The sequence below is a fragment of the Ostrinia nubilalis genome, chromosome Z (assembly GCF_963855985.1).
Source record: "Ostrinia nubilalis chromosome Z, ilOstNubi1.1, whole genome shotgun sequence".
Classification (NCBI taxonomy): Eukaryota; Metazoa; Arthropoda; class Insecta; order Lepidoptera; family Crambidae; genus Ostrinia; species Ostrinia nubilalis.
Window position 1 is genome coordinate 27,704,619 of NC_087119.1, and position 26,316 is coordinate 27,730,934.

The window sequence follows — 26,316 nt, forward strand, 5'->3', positions numbered from 1 at the left end:
GGTCAATCTAACTCTTGGGTCTTCGGCTAGATTTGTGACAGGTGTACGTACACTCGTGTATAGTTGTCCGTAGAACTTCTCAACCTCTTCCAATAACTCAGGCTCCGACTCTCTGCTGATGTCTCTGCCATCCTCGGTCTTCAGCTTGGTCAGTTGGCTTTGGCCAACAGACAGATCCCTTGCAAACACTTTAGAAAATAATAAAGAACTAAAAAAAACCATAATATACTTTGTATGGATTTTGAATATAGAAAATATAAATTTAAAAAAAAGTAGCTCAATTAGGGCAGAGTAAATTTATACAAATGAGTAGGTCATCTTCATAGAGCGCGCCAAAACGTATGCGGCGCGGACGCACACACTGACAAAATTTTGCATTGATTAGCGGTGGTGAGTTGCTCCGAATTTCGTCAGTGTGTGCGTGCGCGGCGCATACGTATTGGCGCGCGCTCACATACAAACCGCGCTCGGTGCGTTTCTATGAAGATGACCTATTCATTTGTATTTACTCTGATTAGGGTCAAATGGGCGAATCTGTATTTTTAAAATGACCTTACCTTATACTATACGTATACACCCACAAAGTTTATCTAACCTTCCACCAAACATCCTGTATAGTAATTTTATACTAAAAAAAATAAAGCAAGATATAATTTAAGGGTTGCTATGTAAACGACATCAGTTCAGTGGTGCCCTCGTTTAATTTCTACTCTTTTTAGCTAGCTCCATGGCTACAATACAATCTTTGACCCAATGTGTTGTCACTCCAAAAAAATATTTATTTTGGTAGTTTTCACACTGATTCATCATGTTAGAAAACTGTAGAGCTATAACACATAATAATTCAAATTTGATTATAAAATAAGTTCCAAGTTGGGTTAAATTTGATTTGGATCGCATTTATGTAATTTGCTTAAAAAATTATGCATGCATGATGGTTTAGTATTAGGAAAATAGGCGGCATTTTTAAACACCCACAATGTTTCATTAGGCTGTAATAAAAATTTTACTTTTTAGAATTTGAGCAAATTAATCAAGGTACTTTAAATTTTGATGACTTAAATATTTAAAAACTACTACTAAATTTTTTAATACCCACAAAATAAATGGCCACTTTTCTATAGCCACAAAATAAGAGAAAAATCAAATCTTTACGATAGTCTCTCGCATTTCGACAAAAAAATAAGCACAAAATTTAAAAATTCATATTGTTACCGTAAGTGTAGGCCAGAATAAATTCAATATTTTCATAAACTTTTCACAAAATAATAATACAATTTGTGTATGGCTGAATCAAAGTGATAATGTTGACATTCAATATGGCGGTATGTCGTCAGTGCTATGCTGTGTCGTGGTGAGATTTGTTAAATTTCATGGTTTTGTAACTATTAGTTTTGTAAAAATATATGGTTAAGTTCGTTAAAAAATGGTATCCAGTGCTTAATAATGTATTTGATACGCTGTTTGCCTTAATGGAAATAGTCAAACGAGTCTTTTAGAGCGTTATAATTTTTGCACATCGGTCGGTCAGGGCGGCCGATATCTACCTACTACATAGCAATATTAAAATGTAGAAGCATATTTCGAGGCAACGCTATGTTGCAATCGGTCGTTATTATACCTTTAATGCTTTTATTTTTACCCGTGTTTTCGTATGTCGATAATAATCACGGTGTCCGTTGCAGCTTGTGAGAGTCGGGTCAGGACGTATCAGACAGTAACCGCACACGATACACCCTCCCGAACCGATCTAATGCACCGCAGAGCTCCGATTCAGCAAGCATTGAAGACATCTGAGGATATATTTTATCATAGTCGTAGTTTTATTTTATGTTTCAACATTAGTGGTTTTGGTGTTTAAATTGTGACTGCAATCTATCTCAGTGGTGTTCTCTTGAACACAAAGACTAAAAAATGTGATTTGATTTAAAAATACTGCTGCTGTTTAGGAACTTGAACACCACGCGATTTTCTGTGATACTTATATTCATTAATAAAACTGAGATTTTCGACCTATATACAAGGAATACAGTCAAAAAGCAATGTCCAGTAATCCTCAGTGGAAAATGTTCCAACCGCCAGATTCCCACCCGTCTCCCCTGCAGGATATACTAGACCTCCAGCACTCAAACATGCAGGCAAAACAGGCCTACCGCAATGGTAAGTGCTGCTGCCGCCAGTGCTGTCCGCCACGCAGTCGTCTCCGCTCGCCGCTCACTCGGTCCTTGTGTTGCAGGCACCTTCAGCAGTGAGTACCCCAGCTCACCCAGGGACAACTTTAGCAACATGAGTAAGACGGGTGGTGGCAACCGATTCCCTCTCGGCAACTACAACCTGGATGGGTGCCCCATGGGTGACTCCGTCGGAGTATACTCATCTTCTGGCTCTACCAACAACTCCTCATCTCAATATGACTCCATGAACCACCCCCCTATAAGAGAGACAGGAATCATTGAAAAACTATTGGTGAGTGTATAAATAAGTATGTACTTAAATATCTACATCTGTCTATGCAGTGTGTCTTGTCACTGGTGTCCGAACCGTTTAGGCACAGTAATATGATATGATCAATTTTAAAGTGTAACATTTAAGTGATTTGTGTCTACAAATTGATCACATCTACTTTATGTAGGTACTACAATAATGTTGCATTTTATTTTTTTCTCATTATTTTTAAGAAATCTAGATATTCGTCAGATTAAAGATAGGTAGATTATTAACTAGGGTAGGTGTCATCATTTTGTATGCACAAATCACATTAACATTAGGTTTTAACATTGTTTTATAACATATTTTTGATGATTTCCTGGTAATTTTTACTACATTACTTTGTATGAATTTGTAGTGAATGTAAAATTTTAATTAAAGCGAAACCACTTTTGACTGATTTTTTGCAGTTAAAAGTGGTTTTGACTCATGAGTTTTGGCTGCAACATAGATTGTAAAAATTGGTAAAAATCACAAGTAACTCATGATTTTTCATACATATTTAGTCAGTCTATAACTTCTAAACCACTTTGATTTCGATGAGCTTTTGGTGCGGTAAAATGTGCATTGTAATGAAAGAGATACCCTTTTAAGTTGCTATTGTTTTATCTACTTTGCTAATGATATTTAAATTGATTAAAAATTTAAGTATCCTAGTTTGATTTAAGTATCCTAGTATGATTACATAATTTTTGTCCAGGTAAATTAGTACGTCACACTGCCGCTGGAGGTCAGATAGCTGAGCCTCAGATGCTGCACCGAACAACAACAAGCCTAACATGTTTTATAGCAAGTTTCATGAGTTTTAAAATATGACCAATTTTAGTTATTGTAAAAATAACAGATTTTTCATAATGTCTGTATAACATTGTTTTGTATCACAGTTTTTTTTAAAGAGCTCTTTAACTTTTATTTATTTACTTTTATTTATTTGGTTTTAATTGATTGAATTTAATTTGATTTTTAATTTAATTACATTTTAATTGATTTAATTTAGTTTGATTTTTAATTAATTATTTTTTTTTTAAATTTGATTTGATTTAATTATAATATTGATATTATGTACATTGGAAAATAATAATCACTTGATAATGATTACTAACATTAGCATTTAAGGTGTGTTTACTGACCACACTATGAACTATGAGTTGTTCGAAATAAAAATTTTTTATTTTTTTTATTTATTTATTTAACCACTAAAATTGGTTATCTCAAAACTCATGAAACTTTTCTATGGATATGTTAGACTTTTTCAGTGAATTTAACCTCCTCTATCGTATCAGCGTGATGTACTTTTTTTGGGACACCTGTAAAATTTTAAAAATATTATACTGTGTGTGTGTATCTGAAATGTAATCAAGATTATTGCTTTTTTCTAGCATTCATATGGATTCATACAGTGCTGTGAGAGGCAAGCGCGCTTGTTTTTTCACTTTAGTCAATTCAGTGGAAATATTGAACATCTTAAAATCGGAGACCCTGTGGAATTTGAAATGACATATGACCGGCGCACTGGGAAACCCATCGCATCCACAGTCACTAAGATTGCTCCTGAAGTGGTATGATTAATCTTAGATTGCATATTTGTATATTTTGGCTTACCTCCTTTTTTTCAAAAGCTTTAGGCGCAGACCACCGACTTTTATAGTTTAGTTGGACAGTTAATCAGTATAGGCATGTATGGAAGTGCGCAAAATTTCGATTTCATACAAATCAGAATTGGGCCCAACTATCGACCGACAAAAGGTCGGTGGTCTGCGCCTAGGCTTGATATCACACTATACACGATGTTTGCATTCTTGCCCTATTTAAAGAGCTATTTATTTTACTGACACTAAACACAAATCAGTAAAAAAGCATTTGAAAAAACCGAAACAGTGTCATATGAAAGACATACATTTTAAATATTTTTTATATGAAATCACGCGGCAGTGTGATAATCGCCTAAGTCAAAGAAAGTATAGATATTATAATGTTTTTTTTTATTTACCCGTAAATCTCTCCAGCTAAGCACAGTGTGACTCTGGAACGTGAACAGGCTAACAAATTCCCATGTAGAAGATAAGAAATAATGAGTTAAGATAGTAATAAAAATAATAACATAATTTTGTGTTATTTTCTCAAACAATTATCTATTAAAATATTTATGTTTAAATAAGGTGCTGAGCGAAGCTCGCGTCACCGGTACGGTCACGACTGAGGTGAAAGGTGAAGGATCTGGAGATAATACAGGGAGAATTTCATATGAGAACCGCGGTGAATGTTTTTTCTTACCGTACACAAAAGATGATGTTGAGGGTAATGTGACATTACGCACTGGTGATGCCGTGAGCTTCCAGATAGCTACTAACCAAAGGTAAGTGCAGAAAATACTACATCGAGAGACGGAGTAAACGACCCAACTCCAGAAGGAAGGAGGCAGGGCAGGGCTTTTGCTACTGTTATGTACTGAATTACTGATACAGCTCTCATACAGTCACCCATTTGCTTTTTCTTGCGGCTGTTGTTTGGTATTCGAGTCGAGCATGTCAATAATAAATGTGTGAATAAGAGCAACAGGTTCGGCACATGCGTAGCTCTGCCCTGCTCTCTTCCCGGGTTCCACTCCTGTAGCAGGGCAGGATGGCCAGTTAAATGAAACAATAACAATAATCTAATATTTTTTATGGGCTTCCACATAGAACTTAAACTTAATTTTTTTTTCATCAAACCCATACTTGAGGGGTATCTATGTATAGGTCTTTAAAAATGATATTGAGGTTTCTAATATAATTTTTTTCTAAACTGAATAGTTTGCACGAGAGGCGCTTCCAAAGTCGTAAAATGTGTCGTCCTCCCCCCCTGTAACTTCTAAAATAAGAAAATGACAAAATTAAAAAAAAATATATGATATACATTAATATGCAAACTTCCAACGAAAATTGTTTTGATCGAGATCTAGTTAGTAGATTTTTTTTAATAAATTTTAAAGTTATAACTCCTTTCCTCATGAACGCGTAGAGGTATTAAATTGAAATTCTTATCAAATACTCAGGTTTATAGTAGATACTTTTAAAATGTAATAAAATCAAAGTTTTGTATGGAACCCTCGGTGCGCGAGTCCGACTCGCACTTGGCTGGTTTTCTTTCTTAAAAGGTTACAGCAAGTGCTTGGTGGGTATGTGCGCATTTCCCCTCAGCTCAGGTCCTCAATATTTCAGAAATGACGGGAGGAGCCTAGCCTAATACAATATTTTAATAAGAACTGTCAGATTTTGAGTAAAAGCCTCATAATTTACCTATGCGGGGCCACATAATATAAACAATAACGGAAATAATAAATACACGTATTTTTATTAAATTAGTATGTGAAATATAAAGCTATTAAATTATGAGAATGTTTTATTTGTTTTAGGGGAACTCTGGGCGCCTGCCACGTAAGGTTTGAAAATCCCGTTCATCCAGTCAAGTATCATGGCGTTGTCTGTTCTATGAAAGAAAATTTTGGATTCATTGAAAGAGCGGACGTGGTGAAAGAAATATTCTTTCATTATTCTGAAACTAAAACTAAGGAAGATTTAACTCTCGGAGATGACGTCGAGTTTATCATCCAGACCAGAAACGTAAGAACGGTTCGCAGCGCACGCGCAGCTCGTGTATCGCTCGCGCGTGCAGCTCGTGACGTGACCGCGTGCGTGTGTGTGTGCAGGGCAAGGAGGTGGCGTGCAACATCACCAAGCTGCCCGGCGGCTCGGTGGTGTTCGAGGACGTCAGCCCCGAGGTCATGCGCGGCCAGGTGCTGAAGCCGCTGGAGCGCGGCGCCGCGCGCGCGCCGCAGAACGACCCGCTGCCCGGCCGCATCCGCTACCGCGCCGCCGACCACTCGGAGGTCGAGGTACTGTAACCGCTGCCCGCTGCCCGCTAACTGTTAATGCTATTGCTGAAAATTTATGGCAAGGATTTAATTGAACCCTCTTTATTTATTTATTAAAACCAACAAGATATTACATCATTTTAGACAATATTATACATGAAATTATTTTGTAGGTACTTGTAATAGGTATGCAGAAGCACCTGTACAATGTCAACAAATTAAAAATTGATAGTTAAGTAATATTGAGATCAATGGGGCTGTAAAGTACAAACGATCAAGCAAAATTATATTAGTCATAAAGGTCATATAGGTAATTACAGCTAAATGGTGACACTCGACGCCGTGTCAGTGACGAGGATGAGCTTAACGTCGCTAAACAATTTAAGAAACATTCACGTTTTTGGTGAACACCAATATCAAAATAAATCGTACATTTAATAATTACGGGCTATTGACTGAGATTTTAGTATATTACCGCGTGTGTTGAATCCGCATTGTCGATCGATGAGAGTAAGAGTGTGCGGGCGGGCGCAGGTGCCGTTCGGCGACAAGGACCAGTGCGGCGAGTTCACGCTGCGGCACGGCGACTGGGTGCAGTTCCAGGTGGCCACGGACCGGCGCGACCAGCTCAAGCGCGCCACCAACATCTCGCTGCTCGACGAGTCCTTCAACGTCTCCGGCGAGCGGTGCGTGCTGCGTGCTGCGTGCTGCGTGCGCGTCTGTTGCGGGATGCGCGCCGTGATACAATCTTATCGATGTTTTACATTTAGACAAATGAAACGATTTTTTTAGAATGCGGCTTATCGCGTTACATCTATAAAATAATGCGATAAAATATTTTCACAGCGCGCTTCCTTGGCCTACTGGCCATATCTGAACGCTTTGATGCGTTGTCAATTTGACATAATAATTACTATTCAGACTCATTTGGGCATACTTTGTTTCTACAATAGATCACAGACAGGGTGTTCGATACTGTTTTAACAAAGAATGTATTTTTTTAAAATGAAATACCTAATATGAAAAGACTGTGAATGTGAATTTAGCTAAAAATAGCAGATACACGGCTTAACAATAGAAACGCTTCAAATTCTACCTTTTCGGGCGTATTATACAAATATTATTTATTACATTTTCACTTCATCCAGGAATAATTTTCCATTTTTGTGAACAACTTGCATTTTTGATAAATGACCACAGCTTGGACATCAGTTTTTGAATGAAATACTTGACTGAATATCAACTGTTTTCGGTAGGGGTGTAATGAGATGCACTTCAAGCAGCCAGCCTTTGGGCGGCCAGCCGAGTAACGAGTTGATGCATTTCTTATTGTATCAGTTTTGAGAAGCATTGTGTTGTTTGACGGCGGGTTGTGTGCAGGCGCGAGCAGGGCGTGGTGTGCTCGCTGCGCGAGGGCTTCGGCTTCATCCGCTGCGTGGAGCGCGACCAGACCATGTTCTTCCACTTCGCGGAGGTGCTGCGCCTCGGCCACGAGCTCTCCGTGGGCGACGAGGTACGCACACACGCACCACACACGCACCACACACACACCACACACGCTCGCCACGTGGCAAGCCACTCCTTGTGACTCTGGAACTAGCTGTCAGCTGGCTGTTGAAACAGTAGTGCATTATTATTTCGTTATCCTTGACATCGCAGTCAGGTCAAGTAGGAGCGCGATCTGCGCGATTGATTAAGATTGGCACTATCCGTGCGACACGCTCATGCGAGCCGACTTCGTCCGTTAGTCTAACTTTTACGGTGGCTTTTTCTGTATATTCAATAGACTGTAATTCTACTAACGTTATACCATAAAATCTGATTTTTATGTATGATATTTGGACAATAATTAGAAGTATTTTCCCCAACAGCCAGACAGTTTTGACAGTTCCAACTCCTTGCCAGACAGATTTTTAGGGTAGCCCAAAGCCACCATGACCCAAACTTCATAATTCACTAATATTATATCCTATATTGGGAGCATACGCTAACAAACTTTCAGCTTTTATAAAATGACGTAGGTCTGGCGTTCACTAGCTCTTAGTCTAATAGATATGCGTCCAATAGACTAATTTGACACCATTCGGAATCACAACTTTTTTAAAAAGACACTTCATTCCTAGCTTGTATTGCCAGGTATTGCCATACAATATAGATATTGAGAGGAGAGTCAGGTTTTGACATTTTTAAAAAGTACGTCAATTGATTGATTGGTGGTGTCAATACGTCTATTCAACGATTGACATAATGAAATCTTTACATGTGGTAAATCTCATATTTGTATACGCGTAACTGTGTGCGTGACACAATAAGGTGTACTGCTAGCATAATAAAATAAAGAGAAAATGTTTTAATGAATACAATTTTAAATAAACTTTTTTTTGGGGCGTAGAGAAATGTCAGGGGGCGACGTTAAAAAACGCGTAGGTGAATAAACTGTTAGGAAATGCCATTTAATTCATAGATTCCAAAAAATAGTCCAACGGTCGACGAGAATCGGAATTAGCGGTCTTTAATCGGCATTGTCGGGTAATAAATTGTCTCCTCAAATTGTGAGATTTTGGGTTGTATTTGAGATAGCGCACGAGCACGGTCGGTGACGGTGCAGACTTGCAGACAAGCGTGGAGCGTTGATGTCGGTCGATGCGCTGTGTGCAGGTGGAGTTCACCGTGGACCCGGTGAGCTCGTTCTCGAACATGAGCTCGCGGCAGTCGGCCATCCGCATCAAGCACCTGCCGGCGGGCTCCGTGAGCTTCGAGGCGCTGCTGGAGCGCGGCGTGCGCGGCGTGGTGACGCGCGAGCCGCCGCCCGCCAGCCCCACGCACTCGCACGAGCCCCAGGTGCGTGCCCACTGCCCACTGCCCACTGCCCACTGCCCACTGCCGACTGACACACCAACACCATCACCAGCTGCACGCTGGCGGGTCATCATCACACACTCACATTTTTTTGTATTGCCATGCACGTGTTGTGAAGCAGTGATAAGGTAGAGAAACGAACGGTAACAAAACGGAATTTTGGAATTAACCACATAGATAGAATCGGTAGAAATAGTATAGCCCGACCAGAATCATAAAAAAACCCTGGTGTAGAGGCATTTTATAGTGCAACATTTGAATTTAGTCATACCTGTGTGAATTTAAGGGGATCAAAATAGATGACAACCTGTACGATTATTCAGGTCAAAAACAATAAATAAATGACTTGACAAGCGAGCTACTATTATTTAATTTTGTGAATAATCTTGACAGACGGACGGACGGACAGACAACAAAGTGATCCGTTAAGGGAGTCCTTTATTTTAAAAGGGATGAGCAAACTATTACAAAACATCATAACAAAGATAAATACATGACAATATTAGTAATGTAGCCCACAACGCTATCCTCAGTTTCAGTTTATATCAAACGTATTCGATATCGAGTGCGTCAAAAAAGTATGAAGATTTTAGGTCTTGAAAGTATCCGCTAGGGACGCTGTACAATCCATCAGACATTTAATGTCATTTTTTACGCAGTCGATATCGAATACGTTTGATGTACTCTCACACTAAAATACTTCAATCAGCCATAAGCCCCCTGCTGCTGTTTTGCTTCAAATATACATCCCAACTAATATTATAAATGCGAAAGTAACTCTGTCTGTCTGTCTGTCTGTCTGTCTGTCTGTCTGTCTGTCTGTCTGTCTGTCTGTCTGTCTGTCTGTCTGTCTGTCTGTTACGCTTTCCCGCTTAAACCTCGCAACCGATTTTGATGAAATTTGGCATAGAGATAGTTTGAGTCCCGGGAAAGAACATAGGATAGTTTTTATCTCGGTTTTTGAAACAGGGACGCGCGCGATAAAGTTTTTCTGTGACAGACAAAATTCCACGCGGGCGAAGCCGCGGGCGGAAAGCTAGTATTATAAATGCGAAAGTAACTCTGTCTGTCTGTCTGTCTGTCTGTCTGTCTGTCTGTTACGCTTTCCCGCTTAAACCTCGCAACCGATTTTGATGAAATTTGGCATAGAGATAGTTTGAGTCCCGGGAAAGAACATAGGATAGTTTTTATCCCGGTTTTTGAAACAGGGACGCGCGCGATAAAGTTTTTCTGTGACAGACAAAATTCCACGCGGGCGAAGCCGCGGGCGGAAAGCTAGTTGAATATAAAACACTAAATATTAGATATTCTTTTATCGCCACTTCGTCATGCAAGTATCATTCAAATAAATACTGCGCAGCTGCAAAGCGGTAGCGGAAAGTAGGTTGCTGGTAAAAACTAATGCGAGCACGTCGCAATTTCGTCTCTATAGAAAAGTTGTGAAAAGTTTAAAACTGTGCACAAACTAAGGTGATATATGGTTTCGAAATAGGAATCCAACGGACTGATCACGTGTCAGATCAACGGAGCCAAGAAGTCCATCCCGTTCTCCGCCAAGAAGTGCGAGTCCAAGATGAGCCCGCGCCTCGGCGACAAGGTCGTGTTCGACGTCTACCAGGTGAGCTTCAGCAAAACTGCTTGTGCCCAATTATTTAGTCAGCAGACATGAACAAGAGCACATAAAGTACGGCCAACTAGCAGCGATACAAAAGGTCGATTCGACTGTCGAACTGACAATCTATTCTGTCTCTTCCCATCTTGTGTATTTGTCGTAATGTCTCGTTCTTCCGACAAAATATGTCAAAGTCAAACCCTTAGGCTGGGTTGCACCATCTTATTTTAACTTTGACAAACGTCAAAAATCTGTCAAATTCCATACAAAAAGCACCGGTTATCGTCATAGTTACCGTTAAAGATAGGTGGTGCAACCCACCCCTACTATTCCAATTGACCATGACATTGGGTTTGTTTACATTTGGTATCGCTTCTCGTTGGCCGTACTTTAGTTGGCTTTATTATGTTACTTGCTTTTGCATTTTAGTGGTGAACTCGTGAAAGAGGAACAAATATACATCCATGCTCACAAACTTTCGCATTGTAATATACTCGAGGTGGAATTGTCAACGATCTGCTCAAGGTACGTGAGTGCATAGTATTTTGTCATTGCGTACTGCTCGTACAGAACATCGATCCCTTTTTACCGGCAAGCCTTCTACGGTTTGATCCAGGTGTAGCAGGAGGCCATCAATCGCCTTTTAATCGTGGTGCGTTTGCTACATTCTTTTTGGTGCCGAAACCCGGGATGTTCCGTCATCGTAACTTTTCGTTTAATTTTCATAATAATCGCGGGTATCGATGTCTCTGCATAAGTATCAATGTAGTGACAAAACGCAGCGATATTGTGCTGCTTATGCGCTCCGTCCTTCGAGTTGGATTTTTATTGACTACTTGAGGGCAGTCGCGCTTTGGAGGCCGCACCGGTCACATCGCCATTTTCTATTCGTATCTAACGGGCTCGTCAACGCGTGTGTCCGCGGCTGATCGTAATATAAGTAAGGATAGCTGTTTGGGTTTGTGGCCGATATCTTATCACATCTTTTACTAACTGTACATTTAAAATTTATTCGCGCACTATTATTATTTATGTATGTATATTTTATGCAGTATAGGTTAGTGTCCGTGACTCTAACTCGGCATGGAGCACACTGAAAACCAGCGTCGTGGCCTTCCTCACCGTGGGCCACTGCCACGGCATGATTATGCTGAGTGGGGTCCCATTGCGATATGCATAGCTGTGCGATAGGGTGGCACTGCTCAGTTCACTTTCTCTTCCATTGGATGTTTTATGTGTTAGCTCTTGTCTTTTTTTTATTTACCTTTTTTTGTCTTTGTGTCCATAGCAATAAATGTTTCTTTCTTTCATCGAAAAACGTTGCAATTTCGGATGACGGAGACATTCCCCAGGACTACAGAGTAAATAATATTGGAAAGACACGACGCTTTAGTACTTCTAATATGCATGTAATACAACTCGAAGACAAAATGTTATAAAGATTGAGATTCCTGGCGAAAGTGTGATTGTTTTTTATTGTCCAGTGCATTTGTCAGTAGTGAAACGTGATCGTTTCTCGAGCTGCAGGTGAAGCGCAGCAAGGAGCTGGTGGCGCAGGGCGTGGCGGTGGCCGTGGCGCCGGGCGCGGCGGGCGCGGGCGCGGGCGCGCCTCCCAACGGCGCCGGCCGCCCGCTGGTCTACGGCTTCATCGCCGCGCTCAAGGACGGCTTCGGCTTCATCGAGACCGCCGACCACACCAAGGAAGTCTTCTTCCACTTCAGGTAAACATACCCAAAGTCGCTAAAAAAAAGTGCGCATCCTTATAAACGACGAGTTTTTGTCTCAAAGCCAAAAATATTATTACTGTTTACCATCAATTTATATCGTTGATACTAATATGTATCGTGAATCGTGTCAAATAAAGAAATGTTATTAACACTTATGTGGTCAGTCAGCTTTTGCGAAAGTATTTAATTTTTTTATTGTTTATCTATATTATGAACTTGAGAACATTTGATGAGCTCAAGCAGATTTACGTGCAGGTAATTATCATAAGGCCCCGTTTCCACCAAGGCAGAGCGGAGCGGAGAAGTGTGGGGCCGTCAAAATATTCTATAGAATTTGACAGCGGCGGCCCGAGACGACGAGAAGTGGAAATAATGAAATCTGATTGGTTATGCAGCAGACTCCTCTGCTCCGCTTCCCTTTGGTGGAAACCGGGCCTAATCAATATTATTGGATGATGATAACTCTACCCATCTGTTACCTTTTCACGCTTAAACCACTGAATCGACTTAGATAGTGTTTGGTATAGAGATATTTTCTAACCTAGGAATAATATCATAGAAGTTTTTGAAACGAAAACACGTTCGCGATAATGTATTACTGTAACAAATCGAATTCACGCGCGCGAAGCTGTTTGCGAATGCTATTAGCTTGTTTTTGTTGTAAACATATGTGTTGTGAATTAGCATTTGTCATGCTGAATGCGTGCTGCGTCAAATAAACGCAGCCCTCACCTGTTAAAATGTATAGAGATTGACAATGTTGTTCAAACATGATGCGGGTTGCGTTCGCTTTGACCTGACCGCAGACCGCTTCCAGCGTGGTAAAACCTTTATGGTGAAGTATTCGAAAACTCCCTTTGAACATCTACTATACTTTAAACATATTATGAAGTTTTTGTTTGTTTGTTTATTTGTTGGGTTGAATGCGCTAATCTCAGTAACTATTGGCCTGATTACAACTACGAACAATAAAAGCAAAGCCTCAATGAAAAATGTTGCGCAAAAGGAAAAATGTTCCAATGATTTTCACCCGTACCAAGTCGCGGGGACAGGCTAGTTATTTATAACGAGAGAGCCATCGCCGAAAACCGCCTAGGAGTACAGTGGCTTGCGTCATCAGATAACTCCTGTAATCATTTAAAGATCTTGACGTATGCCTATTAGGATACCATCGGTAAATTGAACACATTTAAATATCGTATACAAAATGTAGAAAAACCTGCTTGTTAAAATTTTGTTGAATTAATTTCATATTATTTGAATTTGTTTGCTATGCGACCAATTTTGTAACTTTGTTTTCTGTTGCAATGTTAAATATACATCTCATATTCATTTACATGTTCATTTGTGCGCTATACCATTAGATAATATTTCAGTTTTGGAAACATGAGAATACTTATTAAAGTATTGTTTCATAAATAATTATTTTTTGTTAAAATTGAAAAAGGGAATATTTGATGTATTGAATGGGCTCCGAAACTACTGAACCGATTTGAAAAATTCTTTTACCATTAGAATACCTTTACATTAATTCTGATAAACATAGGCGGTACAATGTTGGCCGGGTCAGCTAGTTTAAAAATACAGTAGAATCCATTTAGTACGACGTCGCTTGATATATGTAGTATAGTATTTTTTAACTGCCTGAATAATAATAGAAACACAAAATATAATTTATGCTTATTCATGTATTTCCTCCGCCATTTTCCGCAGTTGGGCACCTCACGTCACACATCATTTTACCGAAGTCAGCCCTATGGCTTCGGTCAGTAGTCAGTACCGATCACTGACGTTTGTCAACAAAATGGTGCTCGAGTCTTGAGACAAGCTAAATTACACCATATTGTTAATGACATTGAGCATACATTTTTTTAAATACCACCCAAACTGAACAGAAAAATCGTGATTCGAACTCCATTAGCCTTGCGTCCAAAATTTGCTTGTTCTCTACGAAACCTAAGTCGCTCTTCGCGAAGGTATCGGAGAAGTTCTGGTCCTCGAGCTGGTCTTCGAGTATGTGGGTTATGTTCCTCCATTCTTTTTCTTATTGTGTGCTCACTGACATTCACTGGGCTTGCTGTTTGTAAACGCTGGCGTAACTTTTATCTTAAGTTTGTACGCGATAATTTGAAAGTTTCACCAATCTCCCGCTGCATACTCCCTTGACTTCTAAGCAACACTATTTGAGCAACTTGAGCTGGAGTAATTAGCATTATTCTCAAATTATGGAAACGAGAATAATCTTAAGATTAATTTAAAAACAAAAAACATAACGCCAAACCCTTTACAACATTTAATATAGAATTTAAACTTACTCGTATTCTTTACGCTCCAACAACGAAATGCGTTTCTAGAGTCAAAAAAGTTAAACAGACGCATTTTTTTTAAAAGAATATACCTAGGCTCTTAAATTAACAAAAAAAAAATAAATGTTCTGTTAACATGTCACAAGAAACTTAGTATACAACCTATTTGGCCTCATATGAGTCGTCTAGTTTCAAAACCCGCTAAAACGCTCCTGCCACTAATTTCTGTTTATATCTCTAAATGATGCTACTGCAATTTTCTCATCATACTGTTCAATCATTTTCGATCAAAATACACTAAAAGACTACTAAACTAGCACTTAAAATTAGGTTTGTGTTACAAACTCCGCTAAAACGCCGTCCGTTTCTTTCAAAACCCTCTAAAAGTTGATTGACCAATGGTAGCACGGTATTTTGGTCACGTGACTGCGAAATCAGTATGGAGATTTTTTTATAACGTGGTTGCTTCATAATTTGCTCTTATCAAATCCCGCTAAAATACAACATGTCCGTTTCAAATCCCATTAAAACCGAATGTTCGTAACAAAATACGCCAAAATGAAAATAGTTTTCATTATAATTCAAATTATATTTAATTTAAAGATAAATAGCAATTACTGTTAGTATTGCCAGATGACAATAATAATTCGTATCATATTTTTTTTTGCCTAAGGCCAAAGCTATATGGATAAGCGGTTTTTTCAATTTCTCGAAATCTTATCAAAATCGTTTTAGCGGGATTTGAAACTAGACGCCTCATATCTGGTTGTTTAGGTTTGGGCCAAATTCCGTGCCGCTGAGTGTATTATCTTTATTACGAAGTTTTAAAAGTTATTGACCCCTCTATTTATTAAACATCGTCATTTGTGAAGTACAGACTGTTTCACGATTTTTATATTCTATTAACTTGCCTAGGCTAACTCTTTTTGTTTAATATGTACCACGTTGCTACGCACATCGACCAAAAATTTGAAAATGGTCGGTGTTCGTGCAGCGGTGTGGTGTGTAACGGTGTGATGTGTATCGGTGTGGTGCGCAGCAACCTGGACGGGTCGCCGGACGCGCTGGAGCCGGGCGCCGAGGTGGAGTACAGCGTGGGGCGCGGCGGCGTGGGGGGCGCGGGCGGCGGCGGCTGCGCCAGCGCCGAGTGGGTGCGCGCGCTGCCGCGGGGCTCCGTGCCGCTGGCCGCGCCGCTCGAGCCCACGCTGCACGGCACCGTCACGCGCACGCTGCGCGCGCTCAACCCCGACCAGCAGCACTACTCAGGTGCGCCACACGACACCCGACACTTGCAGGGAGCCTCCACTCCACACTCCACGCATCCAAATTCAACAACGTAACCTTGTAACGGCGACCATGAAATAAAACATTTTTCTTTTTCTTACAACTGCTAAATTGCTTAACTTTTTTCAATTACGATTGCATATTTATTATAATTATGACCGATAAGATTTGCTTTCCCTAATAAACTATTCTGAACATAATAAACAATTTCTGGTCTAAAGGACTGAACGTCGTTACAATGTTGCGTCAGTTAACCCTTTTTCTTTTTAAACGCTTAAAACACTAGGGATGTTATTCTTAAAATCGAAAGCTGATAACGCGAAGTTATTTGATTGCCTCCCTATCATTGCCATTATAACGCCATCGAGCTTATTTGGGCACAAATAAAGGGTCATGCAGCGCGGAACAATACTGAACCACCTTTCAGTACTGCTACAATGATGACTGCTACAAACTGCGTGAGCAGAAGTCACTATAGAAGACTGGCAAAAAGTCGTAGAGACAACAAAGAAAATAATTTTACAAGATTTTGAACGAGATGTGAGAATAGACAATATTATTGAAAATGAAAATATCTCTTGAGTGCTGACAGCAGTGATGAAGATGACAATACTATAGATGACCCACGCTGAACTGTCCCACCAAACTCAATGACAGGGGGGCGCTACCATCGTTCAGTTATTATGGTTTCCAACATGGCAAAAAATCGGAACCAGCGATCCGGTATTGACGGTGGCGCCCCGCTGTCAATGTCATGGATAGGACAGTTCTGTACATTGGAACTATAATAACAGCTCCGATAGTTCAACGGAATAAATGCATTTTTTTTCTTAAATTATGTACTTGTCTTATTTTGCTCCTTAAATTTACGAAAGAATAATAATAATTAGACAGGGATTGGACCGATGATTTTTAAAATTCACATAATAATGTTTGAAGTCCGATCGATTCATTCGCTTTAATCGACGTTTTTAAGCAGGTCATCTCTATGAAGATAAAACTGACAGTCGTCAAATGTTGCCTATTAAAATGACTCCACTTTAGTAAATGATCGCATTGATTGTACTAGAGACAGTATCCGTCCTGTTCCGTGAAATGCGAATGAGTCGATCGCATGGCGATTGGCGAGCAAGTTGACGGAGACGGGTGTGTGTGTGTGTGTGCGCAGGCATGATCCAGGCGGACGGGTCGGGCGCGGCGTACGAGTTCGGCATCACGGGGCTGGCGTGCAAGCGCGAGATCCTGCAGGTCGGCGACCCCGTGACGTTCCAGGCCGACGCCGACGGCCGCGCCGCCAACATCGTGCCCGTGCGCAAGAAGCGCCGCGCCACGGTCGATGCCATCAAAGGTTCACACGCATGTACATATCATTCACTACATACGTAATGTGGCACTGATGCTAGTCCGTGTTCGCTTGTGAACTGCTCCGAGCCGCTACATTTATTTTTTGTTGGCCCTAACCTGCATTCGTACTAAATTCACCTCTCATTTATTTTTAAGTTTATTATTCAAGAGTTTCTTGCGTTGCTTCTTCCCAACACTGGCCCATTGCATTTACTGTCCCGAAGCAGTGGTAGGGTTAAAGTAATACAGGGACTGACTTTTGAATCGTTCTACCTCATAAACCGTGACTCTTAAAAGGAGTAAGGACAATTTTAATAGATAATTCTATAGTCTACTACTATTTCTTATCTATTCTTATGATAAGTTTACTACTGGCGGAAAAATGCAAAAAACTTGGGACTTCGAAACCTTTTTTTTTTAAATGATCGTTCGTTGAGGACTTTTTTCATTTAGGATGGTGTGGAAGTATTAAAAAGTGTAAAGTATTTTCATCGATAAAAAATTCCATAGACCACGCCCTTAAAGTTTGGTCACGGATTATTTTCATTTATCAAGAGTGGACTTCTATCACCCACAAACTATGTTAGAAACTCTCAAATTAAGAGAGCTTAATATTTAAATCACAACTTCCCTGGACCTGTTTATACAGTGAACAGGCCTTTGTCATCCTTTGCCTCAAGCGGCGAAGTTTCGCAAGAGTGTACAGACGGCCGCCGGCGCCACTGCGCGTGTGGCTGGAGGCGTGGTGGCTGGAGGCGTGGCTCGTGGCTCGTGGCTCAGTGAGCGTTGTCCGCAGGCGGGTTCGGCTTCCTGTCGGTGGAGGGCGAGGACTGCCGGCGGCTGTTCTTCCACATGTCGGAGGTGCGCGGCAACCCGTCCGAGCTGGCGCCCGGCGACACCGTGGAGTTCGTCATGCTCACCAACCCGCGCAACGGCAAGTCCTCCGCCTGCAACGTCGTCAAAGTCGCGTGAGTTTCACGACAGACACCCACACAACAAATCAAATCAATAATATTTTATTCAATTTGGACCATCATTTTGGCATTTATGATAGTATCTAATAGCAACAGATATATCTGATAGCTTCTAGGCTATCGGGCTAACCGCTATAATGGTTGGAATGTTTTTAAAATGATTTGTAATCTATGTTGGTATACTTAGTCAACTCTGGTATTGATCATTGAAGATAAAACGTTTAATTTCATTACATACCATAGCCGATTAGATCCGATATAGTAAAATAGGGCAGAGCATTATTTCATTTCATGTTGTAAAAGGCGACTGTGATAAATATGCAAACTTTTACAAGTAATCTGACTAGAGTGGGAAGTGCAGGACAAACAAAAACAAATCCTTCATTTTCCTCTGGTAAAGTTGGGAGGATCACGCTCCTGTAGGAATCGGATAATGATAAAACTTAAACGCCGCGCTCACATTATTCGGTGTGGCCTCAAGAGTGCGAATGCGTGTTCCAGCAAGACCGCGGGCAAGACGCGCGGCGAGCGGCCGGAGCGGCTGCTGGCGCGCCTGCGCACGGCGTCGCTGGAGGAGGCGGCCGGGCCGCGCGTCGTGGTGCTGCGCGCGCCGCGCGGGCCCGACGGCGGCCGCGGCTTCCGCCCGCGCCGCCCGCTCGCCGGTCAGTGCCCTCCCGTCTCCACCTGGCCCGGAGGCCTGCCCACGCTACGTCTCCCGGCTCGTGGTCGCCACTCAAGAACTTTGCTACCCCAGCGGCCATCAGCTCTACCGAGCTATGTGCCCCGCCCGTTGCCACTTGACTTTAGCGATTCTGCGGGCTATGTCAGTCACTCTGGTTCTCCTCATTTCTGATTCGATCACGCAGGGAAACTTCGAGCATAGTACGCTCCATCGCCCTTTGGGTGACCTTGAGCCCTCTTATGAGGCCCATAGTGAGCGACCACGTCCCAGATCCGTATACCATCACTGGCAACACACACTGATCAAAGACTTGCCTTGAGACACTGCGGTATTTCGGTCGTGAGAATATCGCGAAGCTTCCCGAACGCTGCGCAGCCGAGTTGAATTCGACGATTGACCTCTTTCTCGAAGTTGGACCTACCTAACTGGACTGTTTGTCCCAGGTATACATAATTGTCAACAATTTAGAATGTGGCGTATGTGGTCTATGGTACTATAGCCTTTTCGGAAACTGACTTGTTCGGGAGTCTGGAAATCGTCGAGCCTACGTGCAAGACTCTCGAAAACAGCTTGTAGACATGGCTCAGAAGTGAGATCGGTCTATAATTTTTCAACAAGGTTTTGTCGCCTTTTTTGAAGAAGAGTATCACCACACTTCTGTGCCAAGCCGTAGGCGTTTTTCCCTCGAGTATGACGGAATCGAACAGCCTTTGAAGAGCCTTTAGTTCCGGCGTACCGCCTGCTTTCAGAAACTCAGCCATGATTCCATCATCACCCGGTGCCTTGTTGTTTTTCAGCTGTTTGAGAGCCATTCTAATCTCGTACAGACTGGACGTCCGGGATATCTTCGGTATAGTGTCGGGACAATCTAGCTCTTGGGTCTTCGGCTAGATTTGTGACAGGTGTACGTACACTCGTGTATAAACCAATATTCAACTTTTTTTTTTAATTTGAGATGAAATGACGAGCCTAATACTGGAACGCCTCTTCGAAATTTAGACCCTGGCTCGCAGTTTTTCGTAGTCATTCATTTGAAGAGAATCGCTGCCTTTTGCGTCTTGGTTTGTCCTATAGAACCCATTTATCGTCTCCAGTGATAAAAAAATGGTTCTGCATGGTGCTGTTGTAGCAGTAAGTTGCATTTGATGGATCAGCTGGCCTCATTTTCTTCGGAAAGATGGGAGACCAGAACATTTGATCTGCTTATTTTTTGAATCTGCTGTAAATGTTTCAGGATGATCGACCAAGGCTAGTTACGGTATTTCACAGTTCCTCGAGTGTTTGACATGGATTTTAATCCACTTATCCCATTAGGATGTCCGTTATTTAATGTCGATGAGCTTCCTGATCGATAGCAGTAAAAAAGGTCCAAATTAGCTGATCTGGATATGGAAAACCATCTTAGGCATTCATGAACGGAACAAGAACATGAACGGAACATTCGGATAAACATGGACAAAACGAAGCTTATAGCCGTACCCGTTTTCGGTTGGGAGCTCGATTCTCGAGATTGTTGACAAGTTGGGATGTGTAAATGTGCTTTTTTAAAGATTATTTTCGGAAATAAATGAGTATTATGAGTTTTTTTATGACCTTGGACAAACGATTCAACTAGGTAGGTCCAATTTCAGAAAGAGGTCAATCGTCGAATCCAACTCGGCTGGGCAGCATTCGGGAAGCTAAATAACATCTTTTCGTCCAAAATACCTCAATGCCTCAAGACGAAAGTCTTTAATCAGTATGTGTTACCAGTGATGACATACGGCTCCGAAACGTAGCCTCTCACTATAGGCCTCATAAAGAAGCTCAAAGTTGCACAGCATGCTATGGAAAGGGCTATGCTCAGTGTTTCTTTACGAGATCAAATCAGAAATGAGGAGATCCGTAAAACAACTAAAGTCACTTACATAGCCCGACGGATTAGCAAGCTGAAGGGCAATGGGCGGGGTACATAATACGCAGAACTGACGGCCGATGGGGCAGCAAGGGTGGAGGCCACGTACCGGAAAACGCAGCGTGGGACGTCTACCCACAAGGTGGACCGACGACCTGATAAAGGTAGCAGGAAGGCGCTGGATGCAGGCCGCTACCAACCGTGCGATGTGGAAGTCATTGGGGGAGGCCTATGTTCAGCATTGGACGTCCTGTGGCTGAAATGATGATGATTCATGAACGTCTAATGCACTTGTATAAAAATCGCAAATGTTTTTGGTCGCAACTGATGTGTTACTACACTCGCGAAACTCAAAAAGCAGACAATTCCGGATTTACTCCTCTCGTGTTTGGATGGCCATTTCATTTCAAATTGCAAAGAAAAAAGGTTTAAAATTAAAAATTCATGAGTTTTGACTGCAACATATACATTATCTCGTAACCCAACTGTTTTTTAGGGTTCCGTAGGCCTATCAAGTCCTGACAAGGAACTGTTGGCACTGGAGAGTTGTAATCAGCTTGTAGTCCTATCAAGCCCTGACAAGAAACCGCTGGCACTGGAGAGCTGTAATCAGTTTGTCTTAGAGTTATAGTCGACCAAGATGGGCATCTACGGAACCCTCCACCAGCGACAGTCAGTAACCGCCCTGTTTGTCCGCAGACCTCCTGGCGGAATGAGGAGCGCGCGCCGCTGCGCAAGCCTGAACACTCTACAGCTATGTAGGACACCTGTGGTTTGATTTCAAATTCAAAATGTTTCTTTGTATTCATGAGAGACTGACTGATCCTCTTTCTGTAGAAGCATTTAAAATTATTTTGTTAATATTACTCGCCGTAGGGAATAAAATTGTAATAAATTATTGTCAGCTCGCGCATGTCTCAGCCGACCGCGCGGCGCGAGCGACGTGGCGCGGTCACGTGAGGAACATATCAAGTTATGAACCGATTGTTTGTTGTTGCACGTTAGAGCTCATAAGAGGTTCTTTTTCGCATAGAGACGTTGTTCAAAATTCCGCGCTGCTTGTTGGTTTGCCAAGTTCCGGCGGCGACGCGGCCGGCGTGTACATAGTGTGTGACGCTTGCACCCGACACCGCTCCAACTGGCGAGTGCGAGTTAAATTATTAAGAATGGACTTTGATTTGTACAGTAATGGTAATAAGTGTTTATAGTCGTGTTGGTATGATATAGATCGCTCGGCACGCGCGCGGTGCCGCGGAGCCCCGCTTCGCTTGCGGCGGCTCGTTGCTGATAATGTTAGATCTCGCGAAACTTCCTGTGATTTTTGACGAACTTAAATTTCCGTGCAATACATTTTGTAATAATGAATATTGGATGTGTTACTGGTAGGCGATACTAGAGTTAGAGACGCGCGAGCGCCGCCGCGCGGCCGCGCGACGCTTCGTACTCGTGTCTCGTATGCAATGAACTGGAATGGAACCAAAGACTGAAAAATATTTATTACAATGATAATATTGGTATTAGATTATGTTAATTAACCTTACGTCGAGAGCCCGCCGGCGTCGCCGCTTGAGCCGCCGCACAACGCTTCGACGTTATCGTAGTTAATCTTCACAGTCAGATGTTTAATTTGAGATCACAACTGTAAATAAACTCATATCGTTGTCAAACTGGTATTCGTTAACATTGTTGGATTGTACTCAGTCGCTACTTAGGGCGCTTTCAATTTAGACGTTTGGTGTCGGTCTTCGTGCGTTTGCAGGTCACACGGTAAATTGTATGACAACTGACTCGGAATAAAATTGACTATAGTGTGTGGTCTTGCAAACGCACGACACGTGTGACACGTGCCAAGCGTGTTGTTGTGTGAACAACTCGCCTTGGATCCGATGACGTCTTGAAACCGGCTTTGATTTATAATCATTGGTGGAAATACTGATTCAATGTTGTTCAAATGCCGATGGCGGGAGAGTTCAATTTCGAATTTTAAGTCTAAAACAAATTAATTCTGACTTAAATAGAAAGACACGGGTCTTAACGCGACATTTATTAATGAGTTACGTTACGCACTCACGGCTTGACGTTTAGGGTCTTTCTATTTAAGCCGAAATGGAACGCGAAAGTTTAAAATCTTAAATTTATTCTGTTACAACAAATAAAAGGACACTAAAATATGTCATATCCCTGGTACTAGTCAAAGACAACGCCAAATATTAAGTCTGGAATAAGGAAATCGTACCAAAAACATATTCATGTAAAATGTCAAAAGGAACCGTATAGCTCGTCGTATGACTGGTCTGGAAAAAGTTATCAAATCTCATGTATAGCCACAGAAAAAGTAATAGTACAGGTACAGAAGGATTACTCCGCAAGACGATTTAAATAAATGCGAGTCTTGCTACGACGCGATACAGTGGAATTCAGCTCGCACAGCACTACGTACCTACAATTTTATTCACCTACAAGTTTTGTCTCTTTCTATCGCGTGCCTCTGAACTCTTCTTACGCTGTTAGGGTTGCTGTCTAGTGAAAAAATAATTAATCTACTTATTTGTAATGAGGTAAGTATGTAGGTAAGTACGCATTCATTATGGAAAACCTTGGGAGAGGCTTTTGTCCAGCAGTGGACGTCATTTGGCTGAAACGAACGAACGCATTCTGAGCAGTAGTCATGGTAGGTTAGGTTCCTGTACTATCCTAAGAATTATTGATTACCTACATGGCCAACATACCTTTCAGCATCTTTGGGAAGCGAAAAAAAAGATAAATCCGGTAGATTTCTTTTCGAATTTAAACACCCGAACGCCGCACAATAATATTTCTTTCTCTTTATGTCCATTTTTAAATAATACTTCGATCATAGAATGTACTACAACGCACGCCAGCGTCCTGACGGGCGCGCGCGTGACACTCGACTGATATAATACCCGCCGGCGGGGCGCTTCGCTGTAGGTAATTATCGGATGTACCGAGCGGAGTGAGCCAGGCCTGGTATAGCCAAGCTTCTAACAGCACACCTCAGTCTAAACATGTGACATGTGTTTCGCTGTCGTACGTGGGCGTAAGGTGAAAATGTATTCACTGCTCATTACTTTTCTGTTATGCTATCTCTTACGATATATTGGAAAGTCCGATTTGCCGATTTCTGCGACTTTTTACAGTGATATGTATAATTTAATATCCTTACTACTTCTTTCTACTACTACTTACTACTACTACTACTTACTACTATTATAAGGGGTGAAAACGATAAGTGATCTCACTCGATTATTTCTTAACTATTGATATCAAGAAACTGGTTACCTACTGATCCTGAAAGAGCTTCACGAGCTTTATTAAAAGGTGTCATTTGTAGGTTACTTATTAAAGTGAATCTATTGAAAAATTCAATGTTTGTAGCTTCCATACATTTAGTACCTACAGTCACATGGAACATCATCTCTTGCAAAAAAGCCTAAAACCAATGTTTTCCATGAATAATTTTAAATAGGAATGCAATTCACGAGTTTCTTCCGAGTTAATTTTTTTAACAGTACTAGTAAGTTGTGGCAGCTAAATGTATGGAAGCTGGAAACAATGAATTTTTGAACTTAATTTTGATATCGTTGGTTATAGCTTATGAAGAATTCGCTTATTTTGTATAAATGGTCATCCATAAATTCAAATTCAATAACTCTTATCATCTCCTTAAGTTTGGCACGCTCTTTACGGGACACCCTGTATACTAGTTAACTATTTTCTGGAGAGTGCAAAGCAAAAGGCAAATGCATGGCAAAAGGTACGACAAATTATTAAGGACATCAAATGTGCTTGTTTTGACATATAAAAAGGTTTTAAATAACCTAGCTATTAATATTGTCACGATCATTTACTAAAAAAATTGTTTGATTTTGTGTAGTGCAGCACTCGGCGCGGCTCCGGGCGCTCGGGAAGGCCTTCAATGTTCTTGAAGTTATTTGTACTTGTACACCACTACACGTGTGACAAGTACTAGTAATATAACCCAGTAACACCATAATAGTGTGCAGGCTTTATCAAACATTTATATTTAATTTAAAACCAGTGAACCTGCATACTAATAATAACCTATTACTTAAAACATTAAAGCTACGCATTGGAACTAAAAAGATTTTAAGCTTTAATTTGCATCCAGTGAAGTTCCGAATTTCTTAATGCTACGCGAAGTTGCAGTGGCGGTCGCAGGCACTTGTACCCAACTGTCTGTAAATTAAATTTAATGTACAATGTAAAAACTTTAATAAATTACAGTTAATTTATTATATTGTTTTTATTCATAAAACCTGCATTATCTTACTGTCTCAGTAAGCTCAGATGCCGACATCAAGGCTAGCTTGCTCTCGTCCGCGACTACAGGACGGCCACTAGCCGGCACGACTGATTCGCAAGTCGGTGTTGCCGTGGTGAACTGGTAGCGGTCAAGTGCTCTGTGCAAACCACGAGTCTGTATTGGTTCTTGAATACAATTTCACATTTTTACCATGTCTACCTTAGGATGTCCAAACAGGACCGCGGAAATGGTTTAATAGTATGACTTGTAGTTATACAACACCGACTAGGATTATGTGAAATTTCTATCGGGGAAAAAGTGTAACTTGTGGTGTCACAATGTTATTTATTAGTATCGTAACGGCATCACGTTTGTTTACATTAGTGATCTCGAATTATAGATCCGACTCCTAGTATGTAATGTTGTAACCGGTTTATATTAAAGTCAATGTTAACGATATATTTGGGGACTCAATAGATTAGGTACCCGAAATTATAAGCTATGCCTAATGTTGAAATTTTATATACTTAAGGTTTATTAATATTTTTCATGACAATCTCGTGCGATACGAACGAAGGCTTAACGTAGCGCGACGCATGAGGAACGAGCAATAATGACGAGCACGGGAGCACAGCGCTCCCTTCGGTGTTTGTATATTAAAATCGTTAAGAGTAACTTGTAAAGCTTACTATTATCCAAAGAAATAGGAATTTTGAACAAACGTTTTATGCTTATATTATGCTTTAATGTGGACAGACTTTTTTTGCTGTATCTTATATCTTCGCATGTAACCATTATAGTAATAGTGAAATGTATTAATCGGCATATTCGGTGTTGTAGTGTATGAGTCGCCCGGCGCCCGCCCGGGCATAGGTATTAATGCTAGTCTTACGATATCCACGTGAGCGCAGCACCGCCTGCGAGTCCTCCGACCGTGAGTCTTGTGAGATCTGACTGGACTGTAGTGTTCGACCTCAATGTTCTCGTTTTTCATATAGAATACGAATTT

The 26,316-nt window shown here is 41.1% G+C and overlaps 1 protein-coding gene across 2 annotated transcripts; it reads left to right on the forward strand.

Annotated features, from left to right (window-relative positions):
• Window positions 1–1,106: 1,106 nt before the first annotated feature.
• On the forward strand, window positions 1,107–26,316 carry LOC135086579 (cold shock domain-containing protein E1). 2 transcript variants are annotated; one of them, XM_063981332.1, is made up of 17 exons: window positions 1,107–1,354; window positions 1,686–2,160; window positions 2,237–2,466; window positions 3,867–4,046; window positions 4,647–4,843; window positions 5,882–6,089; window positions 6,176–6,361; window positions 6,875–7,026; window positions 7,721–7,853; window positions 8,999–9,181; window positions 10,692–10,817; window positions 12,339–12,532; window positions 15,884–16,110; window positions 17,297–17,488; window positions 18,269–18,440; window positions 18,948–19,108; window positions 21,722–26,316. In XM_063981332.1, exons 2-17 carry the CDS (start codon window positions 2,043–2,045, stop codon window positions 21,736–21,738), a joined length of 2,676 nt encoding a protein of 891 aa, XP_063837402.1. In that variant the 5' UTR covers window positions 1,107–1,354; window positions 1,686–2,042; the 3' UTR covers window positions 21,739–26,316. The 2 variants fall into 2 exon arrangements, with proteins under 2 accessions (XP_063837402.1, XP_063837403.1); XM_063981333.1 differs by having other exon boundaries at window positions 17,297–17,476.

Excerpts from the sequence above, each read along its gene's own strand:
- LOC135086579 (XM_063981332.1), top strand. The coding sequence starts at position 2,043 with ATGTCCAGTAATCCTCAGTGGAAAATGTTCCAACCGCCAGATTCCCAC. Across the intron at positions 9,182-10,691 it reads CGCACTCGCACGAGCCCCAG|GAATCCAACGGACTGATCAC; the intron begins GTGCGTGCCCAC and ends GTTTCGAAATAG. Across the intron at positions 10,818-12,338 it reads TCGTGTTCGACGTCTACCAG|GTGAAGCGCAGCAAGGAGCT; the intron begins GTGAGCTTCAGC and ends CTCGAGCTGCAG.